Genomic DNA, 21974 nt, shown 5'->3' with positions numbered 1-21974 from the left:
AGGGACCACGGTTCAATCCCCCAGCACCACATGCCAGCCAGCCCTGCCCCCTGGTGGGCTGAGTTGGCCACACACATACACACACAAATAAATAAATAAAAATTAAAAAAAAAAAAAAATCAAGATAGCTCAGCAGTCTAAGCACCTGCCTGACAAGTCAAGGACCTGGGTTTGATCCCTGGTACTGCATGCCGTGGCGCATGCCTGTAATCCCAGCGCTGGGGAGGCTGAGACAGGAGGATCACTATAAGTCTGATCTACATAGCGAGACCCCTCTATCCAATTAAAAAAACAAAGATTCCAGGCTGGGGATGAGAGCTCAGTGGCACACAGAGAGCCTGCCTGGCAAAACAGTCCTGAGTTCAATTCCTGGTAATAATAATAACAATAATAATAATAATAATAATAAACCAAGATGCCTGGTTATAAAGTGCTAAACATGAAACTGTCTATAAATATTTAGGGACAGAAAACAGTAACTATCATTTCCACACCTTTTAATTCTGTGCTCATACATAAAAGAACGAAGGAGGATACGCTTCACATTTTTACAGAACCGCGCACACACAGGCGTGTGAGCACACAGAAGGTTCGGCACGGTCCCTGCCTACTTTTCCCCTCCAGGCACAGGACAAAGGCTTGGAAGAGATGTGGGCAAAGCTTCCCACTTCGTTCCAAACTTCTAATAGAGAACACACAGGTTTGTTTTAAATAAGAAGATGCTCATATTTGTATCACTCAGGTAATCTTTTTATACAACCTGCCTTTCTTTTTTGTTTTTAGGCAGGGTCTCACTGCATGGTTCAGGCTGGCCTTGAGCTCACTAGGTAGTCAGAGAGGGCCTCCAACTCACAGCAGTCCTTACTACGCAGCTCGGGCTCCTAGCGATCCTGTTTCCAGCCTCCCCAGCACTGGGATTGCAGGCGTGCGCCACCACACCCCAGCGGCGGCTCAGGGCACCTGGGGGCAGGGCCAGCACAGCACAGCTGCCAAAGCAGGCACTTAAGTCTGCTGAGTTACCTCACTGGCCCTAACTTTTCTCTTTTCAACACTGGGTTTTTGGTTTTTGGGTTTTTTTTTTTTTTATTTAGTCTATAGATCAGGCTCGTAGTGATCCTCCTGTTTTCAGCCTCCCAAGTGCTGGGATTACAGGAGCGCACCACTACACCCAGTCTCAGTTGTCATCTCAGAGCACCCGGGGGGTGGGGCTGGCACAGCTTGTGGTGCTGGGGATTGAACCCTGGCTCCTGCGCTCTGCCTAAACAGGCACTTTAACCCGCTGAGCTATCTGGCCAGCCCTGAGACAGGGTCTTATTATACAAACCAGGCTGGCTCAAAAGATCCTCTGTGATCCAGACTCATCTCAAACCTGTGAGCTCCCTGTCTCGGCCTCCCGAGTGCTGGGATTATAGCAGTACACACCTCTGTGGCTAATTTACTCAATTCTTTAAAAGTTTATTAAAATGCTACTCCCAGCCAGGTGTAGTGGCGGCACATTCAGGGCCAGCTTTGGTCACGTAGCGGGTTCAAGGCAAGTCTTATCTATGTAGTAAGGCAGTCTCATAAACAAAATTTTTAAAAAGTTAATTTTATTTAAACATAAAATGGTGGGGGCCTGGGGAGATAGCTCAGTAGAATAAGCATCTGCCTGGCAAGCTCAGGGTCCTGAGTTCAATTCCCAGAACTGCAAATAAATAAATAAATAAACATAAAATGGCGGTCCCCAGCCGGGCCTGCTTGGGGACCTGGTAGGTAGGGCTGGCAGGATCTTGTTTTTCTCTGACCCTCGGGCCAGGTCTCGACCACAGGAGGGCCAACAGAGACGCCTGCCGAATGCCCTCCGAGACGCTCGAGCTGCAGGATGCTGGCACCTCCGTGCCAGGGCTCCAAGCAGGGCTCCTCAACCGGGCACCAGCACCCTGTTCTCGGAGAGCCTGACCCAGGAGGTGGGGCACAGGACCCAGGTAAAGCGAACCCCGTGTCCCTAGCTTAGCGTCACAGGACAGGATTGAGCCTTTCTAGGCCCCAGGTAGCACCTAAAACTCACTGCCCTTGGATTCCTGGCATAAAACTGCAGAGCAGTGGGGGTGCCCCTTCACGTCCACCAGCTGGGCAAAGGTAGGACTATCGGGCTTAGCGCCTCTTAGGGACAGCAGGCTCCACTGCCCACGCCTTCCGCACCCAACAGAACCCACACTGAGACTAAAGTAGACACGGTGCCCTGCGCTCGGCACAGCCCAGCAGGCAGGAAGTAGGCAGACCCAGCTGGGAGGTGGGTGGGCATGGGCTGAGAGCACACCTGGAGGTCTCACCAGGGAGAACTGAGACAGAAGGACTGCGACCCACAGGCTGGGGGCAAGGGAGAGAGGGCAGGAAGAGGAGAAGCCGATGGGAGCTCCGATGGAGGAGTGACCTGCTCTGGCCAACGGCTTCTTGCTCCACCGGGCACTGCGTGGAGGTCTCTTAGGCTCCTCAGCCCCGTTGAAGGGGCTTGCTCCCTGCACCTGCGGGCTGCACTTGCATCATTCCAGGTTCTCAGGACCATCTGCCCCCAGTAGGCTGCTGCCTCTGCATACCCTGGGGGCTCTGGGCACCCTGCTCTACACTGGGGCCAGCGTGGGCCCCCCACTCCACCCAGGAAGCTACTCACGGAGGCCGTGGGGAGCCTCTGCGTGCAGGCCACAGGCAGCCGCAATTTCCAATCCGTCTCCCCATCCAGCTGGTCCGTCCGCAGGAAGCAAGAGCCTGTGGGGGAAGGTAGGCATATGTGGTCACCTGTAGCCCAAGAGTCCTTACCGAGGCACTGCTGGGAACCTCCCACTCTGGTCCTCGTAAAACTGGCCCAGCCACAGCCAGAGACCCAAAACGAAAGACTCTGCTTCCCCTTCTCCATGGGTTCTCAGTCGAAAACATCTGGCTTCTAGTTCAGCCTGCTGTCACCTGCTGAGGGACCCAGGGGGGCAGTTTGCCCTGCCCAGCCCATGTGTTCTACTCTGCAGGATGTAGTCCTGACAAGCTTGCTGCAAGAACCCAGCAGTGGCCTCTGAGGCCACGCTAGGCAGGGCTGTAAGCCCCGTCTCCTGCCTGAGCCTCAGTTTCCCCGTGTGCAGACACTGAGACAGGAAACACTACTTCCAGGCACCTGCATTCCACCGGCCCCGAGAGCACAGCACGGCTTCCGGAGGCAGCCTCACCACCTGCTGGTCCTGGGGCCTCTCTCTCCCAGGACTGGCACCGCCCAGTGCATGGGCACCACAGGCTTCCATCCTAGAAGGCTTCGCTGCTAAACAAGGTACTCTCCCTTCACTGCCATGGCCTCCAAGTGATGATCTACTCGGTCACATTTTCAAACAATGACTTGGTCCGGCTCCGCCTGAAAGGCTAAGGGTCACTTTCCACTGGGTCTCAGACGTTTACCATTCTTTTCTGACGTCCTCAGAAAGATCATGTCGGCTGGGACCCGCTGGTTCTGTGGGGTAAGAAGAAGATCGTGACTGACACCCACACCGCTTTGGGGACCACCACAGCCCGCCCTTGGCTTTTAGGCTGCCTTTGACCAAGACAGATTTGGAGGGTTATTTTGTTTCAAATCTGAAACGAAGTATCACTATCCAAATCCACCTGGGAAAGGAAGCCAGCAGGCCCAGCAGGACAACCCCAGCAGCACGCACCTTCTCCACAATGATGAGGTCGCCCACCTGGATGTTGGAACTCTTCACCTTCACTGTCCCTGCAAAGCAACAGGCCCAACACATCACCATCTTGTTCACCTCTACTTGGCACATCACTGGGGAGGCGCCAGGCATGAGGCACCATGCTGTACCCGGAGGTAAGATGCGCCAGCGCCCAAGCCCCCTCCCCTCTCCCCACCTGCAGGACAGACTGCTAGACAGCCCAGACTCCCGCCTCACAGGACAGGAGATGCTTCATCCCTTCAAGAAAAAACATCTCTCTTAATGGGGACTCAGGTTTTCTAAACCAGCACTGTGCTGAGCACAGTGGCGCACATCTGGAATCGCAATACTCAGGGGGCTGAGGCAAGAAGGCTGGGGGCAGGAGGCCAGCTCGGATCACACAGTGAGATCTCGTCTCAAGAAACAGTCCCTACCTCAAGACATTCTATTTTGCCTCAAAAGAGAAAACTGCTGCTGGACATGTTGGTGCACGCCTGTAACTGCAGCACTCAGAAGGCTGAGGCAGGAGGACTGCTGTGAGTTTTAGGGCCAGGCCAGACTACATAGTCAGTCTCTGTCTCAAAAACAAACAAAAAAAGTAGGGGATATTTAGGAGTCCAATCCAGCTGGGCATGGTGGCACATGCCTGTAACTCCAGTACTTGGAAGGCTAAGGCAGGAGGATGGTTGTAGGTTTGCGACCAGCCTGGGTTACAAAGTGAGCTCAAGGCCAGTCTGAACTGAAGAGCGAGACCCTGTCTCTAAAAAACAAAAGTTTTGAGTCCAATCCATTAAGAAAAATTAACTCTTAATTTTCAAAATAAGGAGAAGCTCACCCACAATGACTGATTTATTTTTATTTTACAATTGTTAGACAGTTCGGTTCATGGGATTATGATCAGATTATGTAACTCTTGCTAGATGTTTATCGGCATCAACAATAAAAGCTAATGCTGGGCTGGGGAGATAGCTCAGCGGTCTAAGCACCTTCCTGGCAAGTTCAAGGACCTGGGCTAGATCCCCAGTATTGCACGCCATGTTGGCCAGGGAACCCCAGAAGCACTGTGTCAGCCTCCGAAACTGGGCGTGGTAGCCCATGCCTATTATCCCAGCACTGGAGAGGCTGAGACAGGAAGATCGCTATGAGTCCAAGCTTTTTAAATTTTAAAAATTTAAACACACTCAGGCCTGGAATACATGCCCGAGGTGTAACCCTGCAGCTGCAATCCCTGCAGAGAGTGTAGAGGATATATCCAACCAGCTAGTCCAGGAGCAGAACATCTTGCCACATTAAAAAAAAAAAAAATTAAAACACAGAAAAGGTAATCCAGGGGGGCCTGCCCCTTAGCTCACTTAGGTGGCTGCTTCAACAAAGCAGTCAGGCTCAGGTTGCTGCGGTTCGATCCCCACAACTCAAGCCAGCCAAACCTGCCCTGAAGGCATTCTGAGCCAGCCAAAAAAAAATCTTTCTGCCATTTAAAAAAAACAAAGAAAGAAAGAAAAGATAATCCAAACACACCCTATGCTAAGCACATGCAGGCGTGGACAACCTGGATTAATCCCACAGTCAGCACAGGAGAGAACAGTCACAACTCCAGTTTTCAGCAGGCTCAGGACAGGCCACTGCCCACAAGTCTAAGAGTTGGAACAGGTCAGCATGAAATTCACACCCACATCTGCCTCCAGAGCATGGAATAAAGACCAGTGAGTTCCACTCCACTCAAAAACATTACGTCTCAGAGGTGCTGAGAAGGCCCTGGGAGCGGCTGACGCTGGAAAGGGGGCATGTGTGTGAGGGCAGCACAAGGCCACAGCGTCTAAGGCTGTCAGGCTACCTCAGTCCTGAGGAAGGCATCCCGCCTGGACAATCTCAGCCTTCAGTTGCTAGGCAACCTTGTGCATTGTGATACTAACTTTGCAAAGGTATAAACAAACACCTGTGCAGGTCCTCTGCCCTCGGGCATGGGCCTCCACCTGACTTCAGCTATTTTGTCTTTATTCTCTAAATCCATCACCCTTTTCTCCCAGGGACCACCAAGAGACCAAAGAGCCCCAACAGGGAAGCTCACAGTCCCACAGGAGATGGACACCCAAGTCCTACACGAGGCCAGGCAGCCACAGTTCAAGTTTTGCGGGCCAAGAAGCAATTCCGTCTACCCTGCTAACAGCTGCTCCCCCCAACGGGCTAAGCAACTTCTGGGCATGTATTTTCTACATTTTAAAATGCAGCGACCAGCTAGGTGTTGACACCTATGATCCCAGCCTTCTGGGAGGCTGAGGCAGGAGGATCCCAAGTTTGAGCCCAGTCTGGGTAACTCAGTTACTTATTACTCTGTCTGTAATAAAATTAAAAGAGGGCTGGAGACGTAGTTCACTGGGAAGACTGAAGGTGCTATCCCCAGCAATGACAGCGACAGGGACAGGAAAAACTGTTTGGCTCTCAGGCCATGCAAAAACAAACCAAGGACTGAATTTAGCCACAGCGTCTGTCTGCCACCCCAGGAGCTGGAGAGACAAATAGCGAGACACACTCACACAAAGCAGTGCCACTGAGGCCACTGCATGCAGGAGGGCGGGGCAGTAACACTTGCGAAAAAGACCTAGAACAGCTCCCAACCCAGAAAACGCTTGATTATGCACTCAACAATCAAGCTCTGTTTACCAAATGCCTGCTGGATACCAAGGCTGGGGGTACATGGAACTCAAATTCTAGCAGAGGGAGAGAAAAAGAGACAGCAAACAGAGATGAATAAGTGCAGGGAGTCCAGGGTAGGTGTCAACAGACTCTGCACGGCAGATCCGAGGCCAGAACAGGCCAAGCGGAGGCCACTGTGGTTATCGGGATCAGAAGACAGTGCAGTGCAGGGAGCGCTGGTGTGCGTAGCGCGGTCCGGCAGCCCAGGGGCACACTGGCCAGGGTGTGGGCTTGACGCTGGTCATCAGACTCCCCGCGAGGGAGCAACGCCAGGACATCCTCACTGGTTACCTGTGTCCAGGGAGAGCCCGCTGACTCTTCAAAGGTTTAGGCTGAGCAAGTGGGCTACAGCTTCCAAGCACGTGCCCCAGAGCAAGAGCGGGATGAGAGTCACGCACCTGCCGCTCGGCCAGCTCTTCCACACCCCCACGGCAGCGCTCATCACGATTTCTAGCCTGCCCTTCTCTCGCTGTATAAAGAAAGGTAGGGCTGGGGGTGCAGCTTAGAGCCTCAAATGTATGGGGCCCTGGGTTTTAGCTCTAATACACGGGGGCGGGGGGGGGCCTAATTTTTATTTTTATTTTTTTGTCTTTCTGAGTCAGGGTCTCACTGTGCAGTTCAAGCTGGCCTTGAGCTCACTCTGTAGCCCAGGTTGATCTAGAACTTGCAATGATCCTCCTGCCTCAGCCTCCCAAGTGTTTGTTTTACAAGCATGTGACCCCACACCCAGCCAAAAAAAAACACAACTTAAAGATACTGTTAATCTAAATGCACAACCTCAAATTTCCACAATTTCTCCCAACACACTGCACTTTTAACACAATTTAATGCCACATCTTTTCATGCATTACCACTGAGATTCTATAGTATTCCAATAACTTCTTTTGAAACAGCTCTCGGTAATAGGCCACAGAGGGTTTGACGCTGACCAATTTTATACTTAATTAAATAGGACTACTGTAACAATAATTACACCTGGCATCAAAAAGGTCTGCACACAAATTTTGCTGATGCCTAGGAAGCATTTGGCCAGCATGACAGCAGACTGACCCTGAACGCCACTAGGACTTGTGGGATTTCCCAACGCAAGCGCCTTTACCCTACTAATATGCATCTAGCACTTTCATAAGAACAGCAACGGCATGGGACCCTGGGCAAGCGCTATCTGAAGTGGCAGGACATCTTGGACTGTGGGCAGTACCATCCTGGGAGGCAAGGGCTGTCCACTAGCCCAAAAAGCTAGGTGCAGTCCTCCCTCCATATCTCCAAGGGGTGGTCAAGACCCCCATGGATAGCACAACCCACAGGTACTAGGTCCCTGATAGAAGTCAGCGTAATGTTCACATTAAACCACGCACATCCTCCGGTATGCTTGAAGTCATCTCTAGATTTACTCATGATTAACACAGTGTGAATGCTATAAAAGACACACATTCAAGCAGGGGGGCAACCACAGTGGACATAACTATACGGTCACCTTGGCAACAACGGACCACTGTTTGCAAAGTTGGTGAACCTGCAGATAAAAAGAGGGTAGTATATAAAGTGGCAGAGTTCGGGCTGCCTGAAACCCTCTTCTTGCTCCACTAGGGGGCACCAGCAGCGGCAGCAGGCACAGGCAGCTCTTCTGGCAGGCTGGGGAGGGTCATTCCTGGAAGGGAGGGGGGCAGGGAGAGGGGAGAAGGGAGAGAAGGGAGGGAGGAGGGAGGGAGGAGGGAGGGAGGGAGGAGGGAGGTCTAAACTCAGGCAGGCCCTGGGCACCAATGACAAGGATGTTTTCCTTCACTTGAGCCCACCCTAACTTTCCCAAACATAAATTTACACATTTTATCATTAAAATTTGTGCTGCTGGGGTGACTCAAACAATCACACCTTGGCTTCGGGTTTTCAGGGCATAGTCACAGGTCCTAAAATCAAACTCAAAGTAGAGTACAGGATTTAATTCCTACTAAGTAACAAACGCCCGGATCTGGATAGATGCGAGACAGCACATCAAGAGGGGTCTCCAGAAAGGCCTGGCAGCGCCCCTTCTCTGGTGATGTGCAGGATCCAGACCTTCTCTGGCAATGTTACTTTCTAAATTGTTCACATTCCCTTTTTTTTTTTTTAAATAGTAAACATAGGTTGCTTTTTCAAATAAGAAAATAAATGCATCAATTGAATTTGCTCAAAATGTTTAAGGGACCAGGCTCAGATTTTGTCCTGTGACTCAGTCCTGATTTACGATCAGCTAATCTGAACTCTCTCTTCATCCATCTGCTCCACCTCAAAAAAAAAAAAAAGAAAGAAAAGAAAAGAAAAGAAAAGAAAAGAAAGAAAGAAAGAAAAAGGAAAAAAACAAAACCCAAACCCACACCCTTGAGTCTGCAGAGTTTCTGGGTCAGCCCAGCAGGCTGCTCCTGCACACAGACACTCCCGCTGTACCTGCCCACCTGCCAGCCGCCTCGCATCCCTCTGGGGGATCCCAACAGCCCCACCACTGCCTGCCTCTCTCATTAGCATTTTACTAGGGGAGCAGTGACCCTCAGCTTTGCAGCTTCAACCAAGAGAGACCCCCAGCCTTCCGCGCTACCCAAGGTAGCAGCTTTTAGTAACCAAAAACAGTGCCACCCTGGCTTCCAGCTGGAGGGTTGTGTGTGTGCTCTAAATGAAGAAAAAGAGAACTAGAATGTCTTCGCCCCACCCCCCAAAGAGCAAACACAAGACACAGAGAAGCCATCTAGCAGTTTCCTAATTTCCAAAGAGCACTAGAAAGGAAAAAAGAATAGTGCTTTCCCAGTGATCGCTACCCATCTCAAAAGCCAGCCAGGCCCTCCCTACAGCCCTCAGGACTGGAAGAGAAAGACTCTGCTTCAGCACCTGGCAGACGGTGCTGAAGTTCCGGCTTTCACGACTTTCACTGCACCTTCCCAGAGCCGCCCGCCCCAGCTGGCGGCGGGGTTGCTGTCACTGTCCCTGCTGCTGTGAGCACTCTACCTTTCTCAGTGCAAAATTCTTTTGAAAAGTTTTACAAGGGATTTGGCGATTCATTTTACATGGTCAGAAATGGATGTGACACAACCTAGAAGCATCTCTTGAAGCACGCAGGAAGACCAAGCCCGGTGCTAGGAAGCAGAGCCCAGAAGCCAGGACAGCCCATGCTGGGTCAAGGAGCAGCCCTGAGCGCCCGAGCTCCGGGGAGGCTGCCCGCACCGGCAGCCACTCTGCAGAGCAGGACGTGAGATTTGCAGAAGTGAAATGAAAAACTCTCTGCCTGCCACATCTTAAGCCACTAAACTTCTAGTAAATTCAGCCCTTTCGCCTTTCACCACTTCACCCAAGTCAGCTCAGTCGGTTTCCAGCAAGGAAGAAACTTCAATTTCTACGACTGTTTATTTCTACAGAGGTGGACCCAAGCCTTCCATAAGCAAAGCCACCGAGCCCGAGCTGTGCCTTTCATGGATGACGGCTCCAGAATAAGAGCAGTTTGTCTCCACTGCAGGGAGAAACCAGATGTTTCCCTGGAGTCGAAACAAGCAAATGACAATTCAGTCGAACCGCTGAACAGCCTGGGGAAAGAAAAAAAGCAAAAAATTTTTTCTCTTAAATAAATTCCAGGGCGCTTGTATGTGTGGGCCTATTTTTCGACCCCCAACACCTCCAGCTATCCTTCTATTTTTCATCGCGCGTGCAGACACTGCCGGCCTTTGTAGGTCCCCAGCCAAGCTCTCCAAGTGCTAGCCCTGGTTAATGTATTACTCTTTAACTCACTCTCTAATCTAACTGTGACAGTGATGAGTTGTAAATTCTGCTCCCTGTGTACATTTCCTGGGGCTGACATTCAAACACCTCTGCAGGCCCGGCAGAGTTCAGAGGTTTAAAGTTGAAATTTTCATATTCAAATAGAGTTCTCCACATTCCCCGAAGCTTAAGACCTATTTGAAAACAGGCCCAGGGTTGAAAAGTAGTGTTATAAATACCACGACTGCTTGCTGGGGCTTTTGTTTAAAACAGTGAGAACTTTTAAAGAAGACTGCGGGTTTAAATGTAGTACGTTTATATTCGACAGAGGCTTTTACAACAAATGTGTGAACGGTCTCCCAGGCTCACAGGGCTCCAAAATAATGAGGTGAGCTGACGCCTGGATGGGGAGGACGGCACTTTTTGTGAAAGTTAACAGCACGATTTGCTTGTGAGATTTCTGAGGGTTTGGTGGAGTTCTGTTTTTCACCCACAATCTGTAATAAAGTGAAATCAAGTACTTGGAAAGAATAAAAAACCTGAACCTGGTGGATCTGGGGCTGACATTCAAACTTCACATTTGCCAGAAACCACACAGGAGTATGTGGGCGAGATCTGTTTTGAATAAGACTCCTCAAAGCGGATGTAGGGCCGGGGAGATGGCTCAATAGAATAAGTTGTTGCCTGGCAAGCGCAGGGTCCTGAGTTCAATCCCCAGTACTATAAAAAAAAAAAAAAAAATCCTTGCAGATGCGCTAGAGAGGGAGTTCAGGGAGGGGAAGGAACTCTGCTTACTGGACAGTCAGAGAGCCTCAGGGAAGGGTCCTCGGCAGGAGTTTTACCTCCTTAACATCAAAAAGTCCATCACTGAGACTATCTTCCTTAAAAAAAAAAAAAAAACCACACATTGAATCTTAGCATCCACCCATGTCGGACAGTTTATACGTTGAAAACACGCAGCACTCCTGGTCCAAGCTCAGTAATTCCCAGTGAACACATACATCGTCCGCCCTATTCTACCTTCTCACCAACTGCAATAGTACACAACTCCTTCCTCTAATTCCCAGGCTGGGTGTGGGGCTCAGGGGATGCAGTGTGCCCCCCACCCCAGCATGCAGAAGGCCTGAGTCTTCAAATGTAGCCAGATTAACCGCAAACCCAGAGTGAATCCTGAATTAAAATGAAAACTGGGACTGGGCGTGGTGACATATGCCTGTTAACCCCAGTACTCAGGAGACTGAGGCAGAAAGATTGCTGGGAGTTCGAGACCAGCCTGGGCTGCACAAATGAGCTCAAGGAAGCCTAAACTGCAGTGAGAGACCGTCTCAAAAAGATCAAAAAGAAAAGAACCCCGGGATCTTCAATGAGAGTGAGAGCCTTGGGCAGCTGTGGCAGGCAGTGCGCGCAGGGACTAGCGCCAAACCCTGCAGAACATGCAGCAAGACCGGAACAGGAAGAGCGGCGAGCTGGTTTTCTACACACAGGACTTGCACGGGGTGGGCCGGGCCTCTCCCCGCAGGGGCCTTCAGCTCGTGTGCTGTGGGATTGATGGACCATCTGTCCAGATGCTGTGAGCACAACAGAAGCACTGGCGACCGAGTTCACTACACGTCTGTCCACACTCTCTTTCAAGGCTAATTACCTGCGGGCTTCATCTGGCCTTTGGTCAGAAGTTAGTCTGAGGAGGCATTCTAGTACGAAGACGTGCGGAATGTACCTTGTGAAAATGCAAATGCGAAGTCCCTGGCCCCTTGGGACCAGCACACAGGCACCTCCAGGGTACTTACGCGTACACCTCCCTGCATCCCTTCTTGTGCAAGTACCCTGGGAAGCCGTGGGGGCGCAGCCTGGAGCCCCACACACCAAGGCCTGAGGCCGCAGAAAGGCTGCCATCTGAGGCCAGCTGAGGCAGCTTAATGAGATCTTGCCTCCAAATTAAAAATGAATGGGCTGCGGCTCAGCAGTGAGGCGTGCCTGGGCTCCACCCCAAGACCTGTGGTTGTGAATGAGCGACTGAGATTCATTCACTCATCTTGCCTGACCCAACCCAAATCTTTTACTTGAAAAGTTTTACTGAAAAGTTTTTTTTTTTTTTTCTTCCCCCAAGTGCCAAGGAGTGACCGCATTCCTTTTCTTTTTCCAGGGCTGGAGACTGGCCAAATCTTGTGAGGAAAACACTAGGTTTTGCTGAGACTAGTGCAAGTTTGCGACTACTTCTTAGCTTCATTTCCAGTGCCACTGCATGCTACTGATTTGGGAAGACAGCTTCATCAGAAACTTCATAAAATTCTAAGAGATCCTCTTCAGCCTCCCAGCTGTTTCAAAAGTGAATTTCACGTACGAGGAAAAACCCACCCTCATTTCTAGGGAAGCACTTTCTGCAGTGGTCCACCTTAGCTCGGGGTGGTTAGACTGGTGGGCTCCTCTGGACTCGGAAATGTGTTTTCAATGCCTGCGGTCTTAAGAGCCCATAGGCTGTGCATGCGGGCTGCACAGCCGCCGCCATCGAGCCCCATTCCTTACATGGTAGGTGCTGACTTCACGCAGCCCAGGTGGGAAGGACACAGCTGTATTTCCAATAAGAGCCTTTCTCTCCTTTTTTTCTAGGGGCCTCAGTCATGGTTTTAACAATGGATTTAAAAAAAAAAAAAAAAAAAAAAACATTGCCATGCCAACCCTGACCCCGGGGTGCACTGAGCTGGGGACTGAGATTGGGCATGGTGGCACCCACCTGTAATCCCAGAGTTTGGAAGGCTGAAAACAGGAGAATCACTAAGAGTCCGGTCTACATAGTGAGACTCTGTACACCCTGTAGACCCTATACTAAATACATTTTTTAAAAAAGAGAGAGAGAGAGATAGGGATATAGCACAGCACCTGCCTGGCAAGCATGTGGTCCTGAGTTCAATTCCCGGTACAAGAAAAACACTTTCTTCTCTACACTTTCTTCCCACCCACAAAAGCTACCCCACAGGGCTATTTAAAAAAAAGAAAAAAAAAAATCACCAACTAGCCAGGCATAGTAGCACATGCCTGGAATCCCAGCATTCAGGAGGCTGAGGCAAGATGTTCATTGTGAGTTTAAGGCCAGCTTGGGCTCCACGCTGAGATCAGGGCCAACCTACCTGAGTGACACGGCAAGACCCTGTCTCAAACAAAACCAAACCAGCAACTAGACCTTACCTGGCACCCAGCTTCTTCGGGTGGGCAGTCCTTCATTTTTAATATACATTACTGCCTGCATCCTAATTTGGGCATCAGTCTACAGAAGCAGCTCCAAGGCTTCTTTCTCCCTGTGGCATACAGACTCCTGCATCACAGAGCCAGCGTGCGTGGAGCCCAGGGCCCAGGTTGCCACCTGCCCTTTTCCCCCCTCTCCCCTGGGAGTCAGAGGCTCAGGAATCACAGCCCGAGTAGGAAGAACCACAGTGCAGGCACAAGGGGGGGGGGGGTTTCCTGCAGCGCACGCTTGTGGCCACCACACTGGGGTGCGGCTCCTTCCCAGGGCAGGCTAGCCACTGTCCTGCCCAGCATAGGCAGCAGCTCACCTTCAGAGGACCCCACACTTGGTCTAGTGCTCTGCAGTCACCACCTGGAAGTCCGCTTACCCGGGCCCCTGCAGCTGGGACCACAGGCGCACACCTGGGACTGGCTATGACAGTCTCCCTCCTGCCTGAGCACAGGCCCTCAGGCTAGCTTTGCACCCGGCTCCGCACTCTCTTCCTTCTGGCAAGATCCAGAACGGATGGTCAGGGCACCAGCAAGGAAGCGCTGTCTTCAACTGCGCAGAGAACGCTCAGAAGCAGGGACAGGGTATTGATTGGGAAGGGGCAGCAGGCTCAAGCCACGCAGGCGTACGGACTGGTGACTTTGCTGTACACGTCTGCATGCAGGCGGCATGTCTCACTCATTGGTAATTTCCACAAAGCTCCAGACACACCCATTTAGCCGGGTGATGCAGAAACCTACTGTGTACGTGGCTGTAACGGGGCCACAAGGAGTTCGTGTGTGGCCCGTGATAGGGCCACAAGGATTTCCTCAAAGAACGATAAATCTCCACATGGGTAGCTAACTCACTACCAAAATACTTTAAGAAGCCAGGCGCGGTGGTGCACACCGGTAAAGCTAGCATGCTAGCAGGAGACTGAGGCTGAAGTATGGCCTTGAGTTCCAGGTCAGTCTCAACCACACTGCGAGACCCCGTCTCAAAACAAAAAACGAAAACCTTCAAACATTTCCTACTGAGCCGTGCAAGCTACATTAAAAACTCATCCCATTACTGTGTTATTTTATTTTTTTTATTTTTATTTATTTATTTTTGACAGAACGGGGCGTTGAACTCAGGCCCTTCCGCTCCACAGGTAAGCGCTTATTCTACTGAGCCATCTCCCCATACTGTGTTGTTTTAAATACAGTTTGAACAAAATAAGACAAAACGTGGGCAGCAACTATTAAAAGAAACTCTGGGGGACCTGCCCGTTAGCTCAGTTCGTTAAGTGGCTGCTTCAACAAAGCCGTCTGGCTCAGGCTGCTGTGGTTCGATCCCCACAACTCAAGCCAGCCAAACCTGCCCTGAAGGCATTCGAAGCAAAAACAAGAAAATTCTTGGGGCTGGGGAGATGGCTCAGTAGAATAAGTGCTTACCTGGCAAGCACAAGGGCCTGAGTTCAATCCCTGGTCCTGCCAAAAAAAAAGAAAAAAGAAAAAAAAAAAGAAACTCTGGCCAGGCAGATGGCTCAGTGGGATAAGCGCTTCCCTGGCAAGCACAAGGGCATAAGTTCAATCCCTAGTTCCACAAAACAAACGAACAAACAAAAAAGTAAAAAGAAATTCTGTGGGGGCTGGGGAGATGGCTCTGTGGCCTGCCTGGCAAGTGCGAGGACCTGGGCTCAACCCTGGTACTGCATGCCATGCTGGCCCCAGAACACTGGGCGCCGGGGAAGCTGAGACAGGAGAATCACTACAAGTCTGAACTATAAGATGAGACCCTGTACCAAACAAGTATTTTTTTAATTAAAAAAAAAAAGAAACTCTGTTGATTGATCATAGTTCTAAGAAACTCTGTTGATTGATCATAGTTCTGTCACACCTTGAACTCACCTCATCCTTGAGAAGTGGCATTGTGGGCCACCCTCTTCCTAGGCCCCCTTCTGTCCCTCTTAGACAGAAGCTTTCTTTCTTTCAATAACTTCCCTCTACTCTTAAAAAAAAAAAAAAAAAAAAAAAAAGGCTGGACATGGTGGGGCACACCTGTAATCCCAGCACTTGGGAGGCTGAGGCAGGAAGATTGCTGTGAGTTTGAGACCAGCCTGGGCTATAAAGGGAGCTCAAGACCAGCTGAATTGCATAGTGAGACCCTGTCTAAAAAGGACAAAAAACTAAAACAAAGAAAGGAGGGAGGGAGGGAGGGAGGAAGGAGGGCTGTGTGGCTCAGTAGTACCAACCAAGCACCAGCATGTGCAAGGCCTTGGGTTCAATCTGGGGACTCACAGGGGACAAACAAATAAGCAAAGCTGTCATCCACTTTCCCTCCCAGTGGAGAGTTTCTCATTAGCCAAGGTGTTAGTTCAGCTGTTTAAAATCAAACCATTTCCTAGGAATAAACTTGAGGTGTCCCCAAGTTGATTAAGTTAAAGCCCTTACAGTACTGGCCCTATTGCCACAAGACTCTGTGTTGCTGGCATTTTTTCCAAGTGTATTAGGTTCCTACCCAAATGTATATCGTGAATCAAATTTTGAGGCAAAATCAGACAAATGCAAATCGTGACAAATTAATACAAAGTGACAAAGTGACTGGCCTGTCTTCTTCAAAAATGTCGATTTCGGGCCGGGGAGATGGCTCAGTAGAATAAGTGCTTGCCTGGCAAGTGTAAGGGCCTGAGTTCAATCCCTGGTTCCGCCAAAAAAAAAAAAAAAAGTCGATTTCAGTGTCAGGCAAGACAACAAAACGCATGAGCTGTGCCAAGCTAGAGGCACCCGAGGAGGACAGCAAAATGTCCCGGACTGGACCAGGAAAAAATCCATAAAGGGCATTGTCAGGACAAATGGCAAAGCCTAAGGACAGCAAATCACAGCAGTGGTGCTGCACTGACCGGAAGCTTCCTGGTACTGGTAACTACACTATTACCTAAGAGAAACGTTCTATTAGAATTGAACACTGAGGGGTTGGGGAGATGGCTCAGCGGAATAAGCGCTTCCTTGGCAAGTGCAAGGACCAGAGTTCAATCCCCAGTACCACCAAAAAAAAAAAAAAAAAAAGCAGAACACTTTTGAACACTGAAGTACTTAGACACAGCAAAGGAATCACCCCAGCCAGGCACTGCAGCACATGCCTGAAATCCCAGCTACCTGCAGGGCAGAGGCAGCAGGATCATAAATTTGAGGCCAACTTGGTTAATTTAGCAAGATCCTGCCTCAAGAACTAAACTAGGGCTGGCGGCCTAGCTGAGTGTTAAGGCGCTCCTGAGTTCAATCCCCAGTACTGAAAAGGAAACAAAAAACAAAAAGAAATTATATCTATGACTTAGCTTTGTGACCACACTGTGATATGGGGTGTGTGTGTGTGTGTGTGTGTGTGTGTGTGTGTGTGTGTGTGTACACGCACACAGAAAGGAAAAAACATTTAAATGTCATGTCCTGAAGGTTGACAATTGGTTCATCTGGGAGAAAGGTTCATAGGAATTCCCTTTTCTTTCTTTTTTTAATGCTTTTTGTAACTTTTTTTGTTAATGAGAAGTTACAACAAAACTTTAAAAAAAAAAAACTATGCTAGTGCCTCTACTGCTACTACCAATCAGGAAATGATACAGAATTTAGGTAAACACCACTGCTTGTGATCCACTGGTCGAAGTATTCCGTTTCTGAAAACTGAATTCCCAATAGAGTGGTGAAACGTACACACTGAGATTTCATGTGATAGAGAAACAAAGCGCCCTTCACGAATACACAGGCATATGTGTTTCACTCTGCTTAGGAACGGACTGATCGAGGTCGGTGGAAAGCCCTCCTCAAGGAAATCTTAATTCAACAGCAGGGTCAAAAAGGCTTGCTTTCTCCTCCTCTCCTGTGCCTGCCGCCACCCTCCCCTCAGCATGGATCTCAGAACTGAGCTGGTTTCTGCAGTGTTTTGTGGGTCTTTCAAGACAAACTACAAAGCGAGGGCCTGGGATCACATTCTGAACTGTGTGCTGTTTCCCTCTACTGCTGGGCCCATGTGACAATGGGGATGCAGGGCCACAATAGGCGACCGACAAAGGGAGAAAAATGTTTGACACTAGAGCCATCTGCCCACTCTCCTTGGTATCTTTTCAAGGATGGAGCCAAGTTAAGGCAGGAGTGGGAAGGGGAGGGCAGAAAAATCACTCAAGGAAGAGTCACTACCAAGTAGAAAGAGCCACAGAAGGTGGGCCTGGATGAAGGATGAGTGGAACCCGAGGCCCCTCCTGTTAGCTCTGAAGAGGTCCACCCTACCCTCTCTTTCATGGCTTTTGCTGGTTGCCAAACATTGTAAAGGTCAGAGTAAGAGTGTGTTATTAAGAGAGGATTTAACACATACAACCCCAGAAAAGCACCCTCCGGAGGATCTTCCAACTGCCCACACCAGCACCCAAGCCACTGGCCTCTACAAAGATTAAACTGGCTTTTTTTTCTGTTAAGGCAAAATGCCTAAATACAGTAGTTCTGCACATACCAACTCGAAATTTCCCCCTGTCCAAGGAACTTACAGTTTTTTAAGACCACCAACCACAAAAGTGGATCACACGCACAAACTTTCAACTGTGTGTTTGAGCCCCAAACATACTGCCCTGATTTTTTTTTCCTGGAAGGGAATCCTACTGAGAACGCTGAAATCCTGGACGACAGCCTGTTGGGAAGCCAAAAGCCCTGATGGCAAAGCTGCTCAACCCCTGGCTGAGACGCTAAATCCCTCCAGCATCTATCTACCTTATCTCTTCCAGAATTTTCAATTTCCTGAAAGCAAGGCCGAGCCTTAATTCCCCGGGCTTCTGGTATTAATACCCCTGTGGGGTTAGTTATTTTAGAAGGACACCAAACAATTAGCCAACTTTATGTATCATCCTCGCATTCCAAATGCAAACTTAAAAATCTACTGTAGTTAGGCCAGGTATGATGGTTCATGCCTGTAATCCCAGCACTTGGGAGGCTGAGGTAGGAAGATTGTTGGGAGTTCAAGGCCAGCCAGAAATGCGTAGTAAGATCCTGTCTCAAAAAGACCAAACAAATGGTGGTTTCTCAGTTTCCCCAAGGATGTGTTCGGGCGGGGGTTTTTTGTTTTTTTTTTAAATTTTTTATTTATTTATATGTGTGTGTGTGTGTGTGTGTGTGTGTGTGTGTGTGTGTGTGTGTGGCCAGCTCAGCCCACCAGGGGGCGGGGCTGGCTGGCATGTGGTGCTGGGGGATTGAACCGTGGTACCTGTGCTTTGCTAAGCTTGTTCTAAGTAGGTGCTTTAGACCACTGAGTCATCTCACCAGCCCCTCGGGCAGGTTTTTAAACCTGGCTCGCGTGAGTCAGCAAGGAAAGGTCCTCCGCTCTCCACTGTGAATCACACTGAGGGGCCCTCAAGATGCTTCACTGTGGAGGGCGCACAGGACGCCTTCAAAGCTACCCCACAGGCCCAGCACATGCACAAGGTAACACTGCAGGCTGGATGGCTGGGGAGCCCTCCTGAGGAACGTGTGGCTCCCACCTGCCCCCATGGGGCTTGGCCAGCAGGGGGAAAAGGAGAGGCCAAGCCAGAGAAGGCCCAGGATTTAATTCCAGATAGAGGCCGATGATAGGCAAGTTATCTGACAAGACTCTAAGGGGCCTGAGCCCAGGGACACTGCTGGGTCCCGCCAAGCCCAGGCACATGGAGGCGTCCCTGGTGCCCAAGCTACTGAGTGGCTGTCGCACCACACGGCACTCCGCGGCCTGGGCTTCAACTCTGCTCCCCTGACTGTCGGTGGCCTGTGACTGAGCTGCCACCCTGTGGCCCAGAGCCAGGAAGCTGACCTCTTGCTGTGAGCCGGCTGTAGACTTGGGAGTTGACTTCCTTGTCCCGCACATAGCACCGGATCTCCTCCACCGCCTCACGGATGATGGTGACAGCCAGCACGAAGCCCTGTGGAGAGACAGGACAGAGGGTGAGCTCTGCAGAAGCCGCCTCTGGGCAGAGAAGGCAGCAGGGCAGGAAGCAAGGACCTGCGGGCTGTCCCGCAAGCACCACCATCGCCCTGCTCCAGGCCTGCCTGCACTCGCTGCCCCCCACAGCCTGGAAGGCCACCTTCACAAAGCCGGCACGCACAGCTAAACGTTTCCCAGTCTTGTGCTGCTGGTTGGGAGCTGCTGGGAGGAAGGAGGATTAGGGTGGAACTGAGGGCACTTTGCAGCCTTATCTGTAATGTCTCGTGAAGAAATCATATGACAGCACTGCTTACAAAAGCACCAACCAATAAAAATTACAGCCGTCCCCTAAGCCCACCGCCACAACTCACGTTGTCCGCTGGGAGTTCCCTAGGGCAGGGCTCTATTTACAGTCCAGACTTTTGGCTCTTGTAGCAACACCAGCAAAAGCATTCATTCATTCTCTTGCACTCTTATGCTCTCTTTTCACAGCATGCCAGAACGGTTCTTCATTAAAGTACAGAGGGCACAACCGCCCAGGGGCCGGCAGGGGGCTCCTTGAGAATTTCATTTTCATAATGCTTAGCTTGCGAAATATATTAATTTCAACTCAGAGAACTCTAAATCTTTTATGTAGGCCTAGCCAGAGCGTCACAGCTTTGTGAAGCTCGCCCAAAGACTCACCTACCTTCACAAAGGGCGATTCCAGCCAGACGGCGCGCGTACTACCTGCCAGGCCAGAGGACCGTGAGCGAGCGCAGAAGCTCAGGCCCGGCTGGATGCCCACCCCGTGCCACCATTTTGTGGTCCTAAGAGAACCTGGGTGTTTGCTGCCTTTGTTTTTTCACACAAAGCTGCGTGGGCCTGAGTAAATCCCATTGACGCTCATGGAAAGAGCTTAATCATACAAAGAACGGATCTGCTCGCTAACCTGCACGCTGCAAATAAATACACTATGTTACCAGACCAGCTACACACACACACACACACACACACACACACACACACACACACACAGAGAGAGGCATGCAGAGTTCCCGTTAATCCTATGCTGCCCCCTAGGCTAGAAACTGGTTTACAAAGAGATGTAAATGTAATCCAGAAATAGATCCCAACTGTCCACTTCAGGAGGTCCTTACCATCTACAGATACCGAGGAAGGGCTGCAGTGGGAGGGACGGGGCCTGGGACTGTCTGAGCCTCTAGAGAACTCGCCGGCAGTGGTGAGACAGACAAGCGAACAGGAAGGTGAAAAGCCTTCTTTACAATTTGGACATTTAAAAAAAAAAAAAAAAGATTTACTAATGGGAATACCACTGCACACCCCCAAATCCAGCTACTATGGAGACTGAGGCAAGAAGGCTACAAGTTCAAGGCCAGCCTGGGCAAGTTAGCAAGATCCTGTCTTAAAATAAAAAATAAAGAAGACTGGGGATTTAGCTTAGTGACTGAGCAGTTGCCTAACATGCTTGAGGACTTGTATTCAATATGGAGGGAGAGGGGTGCAGACAGACAAAGAGTGGGATGGACAGATAGATGGACAGATGGACGGACTGACTGATTCACTGAGCTAGGCATTCTGGTTTGCACATGTCTCCTGTAGTCCCAGCTACTTGGGAGGCTGAGCAGAGTCACCTGTATGTATGAGTTCAAAACCAGACTGGGCAACAAAGCAAAACACAGTTGGAAAAACAAACAAACAAACAAACAAAAAAAAAAAACAATGCATTAAAACACACTAACAACAACAAAAGCTACACTAACCTATGGAACGGAGACGCCCCAGAATCGCTAAAGGGTGGCTAGAAAGAGCAGCAGGGATCTTTCTGGGGTGATGGAAACTTTCTGGTGTTGGCCAAAGAGCCACTCACTGAAGAGCTGGGCACTCACACAGTACGGAGATTATATCTTGGTATTTAAAAAAAAAAAACCTTCTAAGGGCCAGCCAAATAGCTCAGCAGATTAAAGCACCTGCAAGCAGGCACGGGGCAGAGGTTCAGTCCCCAGGCCTACTGTGCTGGCCCTGCCCCCAGGGTTTGCTGGGACAGCAATTGAGACTGGGTATAGTGGTGCACGCCTGTAATCCCAGCTCTTGGGAGGCTGTAAACAGGCGGATCACTACAGATCACTAAGAGTCTGATCTAGTAGTGAGATCCTGAACAGCCTGTAGAACACCTTCCCTAAAATACAAAAAAAAAAAAAAAAAAAAACCTCTAGGCTTATTTGTCACTTGATCTTAGCCAAAAGGCCAGGAAATGATGATGATTTTTTAGCTATCTCGTGCGGGATTCCTCCCCACCTGTGATGGCACAAGGCTCTGAGGCAACGTCTAAAGAAGCCACAACACGCATTTCACCTGCAATAGAACTCATTTCATTTTCTTAACAAGCCAAGGAGGGGGTCACCATCACCCCGATTTCACACCAGAAAACTGAGGCGCAGAAAGGCAGGCCTACATGAAGTAGAACACTTGGACTACATTCCTATCAGCGAAACCCAGGCCACTTGGCTCCCGGTATGGTCCTCGTTCAGAGCTACTGCGCTTATACCTGCATTTGCAAATGTGTCCTAGCCAAGAACCAGAACTTAATCCACATAAAAATCTGTTGGGGAAGACCAGTGGCCACCCTCCAGAAGCAGACACTGTCTAATTCATCCTTGAGCCTCACACTCATGCTCTGTAATTCCTGGCAGAAGGGGGTTAAGGCACAACAAGTTATCTCTCACCTTAACCTTCCCGACAAGCTAGGAGTTAGAAACCCA

At 50.1% G+C, this 21974-nt stretch overlaps 1 protein-coding gene across 1 annotated transcript in view; it reads right to left on the bottom strand.

Annotated features, from left to right (window-relative positions):
* The window catches only part of Atp9a (ATPase phospholipid transporting 9A (putative)), a 126354-nt gene that overhangs the window by 66930 nt on the left and 37450 nt on the right, over window positions 1-21974 (bottom strand). Inside the window, exons 4-7 of the mRNA XM_023720691.1 lie at window positions 19102-19210; window positions 3672-3730; window positions 3418-3469; window positions 2651-2745 (exon numbers count right to left, since the gene is read on the bottom strand). Of these exons, the coding sequence (XP_023576459.1) occupies window positions 2651-2745; window positions 3418-3469; window positions 3672-3730; window positions 19102-19210 (315 nt within the window). The remainder of the gene's footprint in view (window positions 1-2650; window positions 2746-3417; window positions 3470-3671; window positions 3731-19101; window positions 19211-21974) is intronic.

This window comes from Octodon degus, unplaced genomic scaffold (assembly GCF_000260255.1).
Source record: "Octodon degus isolate 3935 unplaced genomic scaffold, OctDeg1.0 scaffold00077, whole genome shotgun sequence".
NCBI lineage: Eukaryota > Metazoa > Chordata > Mammalia > Rodentia > Octodontidae > Octodon > Octodon degus.
This window is presented reverse-complemented; position numbering and strand designations above follow the sequence as displayed.